The 5,390-nt window shown below is 29.1% G+C and overlaps 1 protein-coding gene across 2 annotated transcripts in view; it reads left to right on the plus strand.

The window, feature by feature from the left end:
- Positions 1-5,390, plus strand: part of LOC123010920 (membralin) — a 77,781-nt gene that overhangs the window by 6,130 nt on the left and 66,261 nt on the right. For both annotated transcript variants that reach the window (XM_044408108.1, XM_044408109.1), the window contains exon 6: positions 4,307-4,364. In XM_044408108.1, the coding sequence (XP_044264043.1) occupies positions 4,307-4,364 (58 nt within the window). The remainder of the gene's footprint in view (positions 1-4,306; positions 4,365-5,390) is intronic.

The following is a 5,390-nucleotide window of genomic DNA, read 5'->3' on the forward strand; positions in this document are numbered from 1 at the left end:
AATTTAAATAAACTCAAAAAACGTGGGTTCGATCCCGGGTAAAGTCACTTTTTTTTCTCTGTATCTCTCCAATAACTATTAAAATTAAATGAAATTAGGAAGGAATAAATGACTAAATAAAAATACAACTAAAAAAGACAAAAACTTGTATTTTTGATTAGGTATTAAAAATGTATTTCTCGAATTTTTAATAAGTCAAAATTGATACAACGTTTCAATTTACTTTTTCGTTCCTAATTATCTCATGACGTGAAAAAAAAATGTGTTTTTTTTATCGTCAGGTGTGTAATTTTTGTCTTTTCGATGGAACAAAGGTCGTGATTTTCGCTTCCGATTTTCCTGAATGGTAGCGCCATATTAACGTCGTGTGTAGAATTTCATATAAATTACTTTAACGAGTCGTATAATTTGGAAAGGGGGCGGTCCGTCGTCGCCACCCCCACGTGTTGGGGTGGCGGCGGCGGTGGCGGCGGCGGTGGCGGTAACGAGCGACGCAATGTCATACGATAGGTGACATAATTACGTGATACTAGGCCACTGGGAGCCTGTTAACCCCCGACTTGTGTACCGCTGATTTATATTCTGCGAAATATGATCGGCCTGATTAACACTCGAGAAGGCGGCGACGACGCGTCGAGACGCTACAAAAATCGAACACATACTGGATTTTTTCATCTAATTTGCAAATAACTCAGAGAAGGAGGAGGAGAAAAAATAAATTTCTTTTTTTTTCTTTTCGTCCAACTTTTAATGACTTTGTCGAAGTATAATATACAAAACTGGCGTCCCGAAAATCTGTTACTTTACCGATCAGTTATGTTGAAACTTTTTGAATTCTTGAAATAAAAAATCAATAAAAAAACACATAAGTAAGTTGAGATGTTTTTGGTGAAATATCAGAGAGTTATAATTAGAAGGGTGTATTTCCGGTGTAGACCGGAAACGACACATGCCATATCCGGGTGACTATGACACGTGACCACCCACTATCACGAGGTTGGAGACGAAAGCGTCAAATGCACAAGGAATTGCTCGGAAAATCTATAAAGGGAAGTGCAACACAGCTATGAAATTCGTATTTTTTTGTGTTATTTTTCCGGAAAAATACGAATTTTTGTTTTTTAATTAGTTGTATTTTTATTTAGTCATTTATTCCTCTCTATTTTATTTAATTTCAATAGTTATTGGAGAGATACAGGAGAAAAAAAAGTGACTTTACCCGGGATCGAACTCACGTTTTTTGAGTTTATTTTAATGGTTACGATGGATTTTTGAAATTATAATTGTTTGTTGTTAATAAGTGGTTATTTGGTTGTTTCTTTTTCTCATTATTAGTAAATTTCAAATAGATACAGAGAAAAAAAAGTTGATTTCATCCGGGATCGAACTTGAGTTTTTTGAGTTGGGCTTTTTTGCGCAGATTATTTAATTCAATAAAAACACAAATTGGAAAATATGTATTTGTTTTATTCATTTTTTTAATGGATAAATAGATGTAATTAACTCGTTTGTTCATCAGTAATTAATGGTTTTGATAATTGACGCACTCGCTGCGTTAAATTGTTCTAATTATTGATTGCCGAATAATAATTATCGACGTTTATTTAAATTTTGACGAGAAATTAAGTGACTTTAAAAATTCGAAAAATTGATTTTTAATAATCAAAAATACAAATTGTTGTCTTTGTAATTAGTTGTGTTTTTATTAAGTTATTTAATCCTCTTTGTTGCATTCAATTTCAATAGTTATTGCAAAGGTACAGAGAAAAAAAAGTGACTCAAGTTTTTTGAGTTAAATGAATTTCTTTTTAGTTTATTTATATTTTGACGAAAGATTTTTTGAGTTTATTGTTAACATTTGGTCATTTGTTTGTTTATTATTCTCTTCATTATTAAATTTTCAAAAGTTAGAGAAAAAAAAAATGTTGACTTTACCCAGGATCGAACTTCAGTTTTTCGAGTTGAACCAATATGCCTAGCTTATTTAATTTTGCGAAATATAGTATTTGTTTTATTTTTTTTTAATTATCATTGTTTTTTGATGGAAAACCAGACGTAATTAACTCGTATGTTCATCAGTAATTAATAGTTTTGATAATTGACGCACCCGCTACATTAATGTGCAACTTTGAGCACTTTTGAGATGACTATTTTACTAAAATTTTTTTTTTTAGAAATTGTGTAAATTCATGTTTTTTTTTTGATACATAGTATTGCACATTTATGTAAATCTTAATTATATTATTGTTGGTATTTTTATTTCCTTCTTTTAAAATGATTTCATTTATTATAATTTTTGTGAAAAGATAGGAAAAAAAAAGTGACTTTACCTGGAATCGAACTTACGTTTTTTGGGTTAAATGAATTTCTCAAGGGTTTCTGTACATTTTTTAATTCAATACTCAATATCTCAAAAATTATGAATCGTGTTCAGCGCATAATTTTACGTCTAGAAAACCATATTTCAAGTGTTTTTACGACTTAAAGTAAATTAACTATTTTTACGATTTTACTACTCAGAAACTCAAGAAAATCGTAATTTTTTAAACTTGAACCAATAACGTTTTATGCATTTTTTTGAGTCTTTAGCACCTCTAGAAATGTAAAAAACGTTAAATAGATCAATTTTAAAGTAGATTTTTATTTTTTATTTTTATCGAAATTTTGGTCGATTTTTGGTACCCGGAGCGGTCTACTGCTAATAACTCTGGACTTAATGGTGATAACCTCTTATATTTGCTACCGTTGGATAGAAAATTCAATTTTCTAGCATATATTAAAAAGTTCAGTGTTCTACGATGAATAGTTATCGAGAAAATGTCTGATAAAGTCAAAAATATGAAAAATATAAATACGACAGTAACTTCAAAACTGTTACGAATTTTGCAGTCAATCGATTTTCCGGAACATTTTACATATGTCTTCGTCAAAATATTATAATTTTTTCGGAATTTACAAAATAAAAAAAATTAAAATTTTGTTAGGTGTTTATAATTTTTAAAAAATATTAAATTAAAAATTGTGCCATGAATATTTTTGACATTACAATTAGTTTGTTGTTAAATCTCAAACAAAGATTAGCAAAAAAAAAGTGACTTGACCCGGGATCGAACTCAAGTTTTTTGAGTTTATTTAAATTTTCATGAAGGATTTCATGAAATTATAATTGTTTGTTGTTAATAAGTGGTTATTTGGTTGTTTCTTTTACTCAGTATTAGTAAATTTCAAACAGATACAAAGAAAAAAAGTTGATTTTATCCGGGATCGAACTTGAGTTTTTTGAGTTAAACGAATTTCCTTTTACTTTATTTATATTTTGACGAAAGATTTTTTGAGTTTATTGTTAACATTTGGTCATTTCTTTGTTTATATTTTTCTTTATAATTGGATTTTAAAAAGTTAGAGAGAAAAAAAGTTGACTCGAACTCGAGTTTTTCGGGTTGAGTCTATAATTACTCTTGTTTTTTATATTTTATTTGAAATTTTTGAACAGAAAAATTCTTTTATGCTTTGTGTTTGTATAAAAAGGGAATTTGCAAAATTCTTGCGTCTTATCCATCCTCCTCCACAAAGAAAGAAGCTTCTCAGTGTCCAGTAATGCCTTCACGGCCTTGGGATTTGTTTTTGATTTTACAAAATAAAAAAAAGTCAAAATTATTTTTCAAAATATATCGTAAATTGTACCATGAAGATTTTTGACATTATAATTAGTTTGTTGTTAATATTTAGTAATTTATTTGTCTACTTTTTATTGAGTTTCAAACAAAGATAGAAAAATGGATTTTTAATAGTCAAAAATACAAATCTTTGTCTTTGTAATTAGTTGTGTTCTTATTTAGTCATTTAATCCTTTCTATTTCATTTACTTTCAATAATTATTGCAAAGATACAGAGAAAAAAAAGTGACTTTACCCGGGATCGAACTCACGTTTTTTGAGTTAAACGAATTTCCTTTTACTTTATTTATATTTTGACGAAAGATTTTTTGAGTTTATTGTTAACATTTGGTCATTTGTTTGTTTATATTTTTCTTTATAATTGAATTTTAAAAAGTTAGAGAGAAAAAAAAGTTGACTTGATCCGGGATCGAACTTAAGTTTTTCGGGTTGACTCTTGTTTTTTACCATTTTATTTGAAATTTTTGAACAGAAAAATTCTTTTATGCTTTGTGTTTGTATAAAAAGGGAATTTGCAAAATCTTTGCGTCTTATCCATCCTCCACCACAAAGAAAGAAGCTTCTCAGTGTCCAGTAACGCCGTCACGGCCTTGGGATTTGTTTTTGATCTGTGGTTTGTTGTTTTTCAGACGGTGTCCGTGTCCATGCTGCTGCGCTATTCGCATCACCAGATATTCGTGTTCATCGGTGAGTCTTTTGATTTATCGTAGCTCACGCTCGCGTCCCCGAGGGACTTCCCCTGACCACCACCACCATCACCACATTTTTCTAATATCGATTAGCCCAAAAACCACCACTTCATCAATCTTTCTTTAACGATTTTTGCATATCCGGCACACTTCGAACTTTTATCATTACTAATAATTGTAAAAAGACGATGATTCGAGGGAGAGAAAAAAAGATTGATAACCGATGAGGTGAATTTTATTTGAGAAATTTTTGCGATCAAGGATTATGATGAAAAAATTGTTTTTGTTTCTTAATTTAATAACCTTTTTTTTCGTGGAATGTTGTTGTTGTTGTTGGGGGATTTTTGTTTGTTTCGTAGCGTGTTGTAAGAAACGGATATTTTTCCAATTATTATTCGAAATGTAAAAGAGGAAAACAATATTTTTAAATTGAACATTCTTTAAATTCAGATCGGTTCGTTGCAATACGATCAAATTTACCAAAAATTATATACTTAAATTGGGGATTTTTTCTTTTCAATTAAAACACAAAACTGTTTTTGTAACACTATCGAAGAAATAATTAATTGCATACGGAATAAGTTTTCAAAAATTAACAATAGTGAAAGATTTTTATTTTTCTGTACTAAAAAATTGATGAGATGCGAAGCATTTATCAAGTTGGCTGTGAAAATGTCAAAAAAGCTTAAGGTTTCAAGTGAAAAGCAAAAAATTTGGAAAAAATAAAGCTGAAATACAAAAACAGTAGCTCAAAATTTCACATAATGTCAAAAAAGTTAATGTTTTTAGTTCTTTTACAAAAATTGAAAACTGAAAAATAGAAAATAATTAGTTCTTTTGCTAATATATTTAGTGATTTTTTTGTTTGTTTTTTCTCTTATTATTTTTCAATGGATTTTGAAGAGATACAGAAAAAAAAGTGACTTTACCCGGGATCGACCTTAAGTTTTTTGAGTTGAATGAATTTCTCTTTAGTTTATTTGTGAATCAAATCAGCAAATATTGTGTCATAGTTGATAATTTA

This window comes from Tribolium madens, unplaced genomic scaffold (genome assembly GCF_015345945.1).
Source record: "Tribolium madens isolate multiple individuals breed KSU strain unplaced genomic scaffold, Tmad_KSU_1.1 Scaffold_91;HRSCAF=231;Tcas5.2_LG7, whole genome shotgun sequence".
Taxonomy (NCBI): domain Eukaryota; kingdom Metazoa; phylum Arthropoda; class Insecta; order Coleoptera; family Tenebrionidae; genus Tribolium; species Tribolium madens.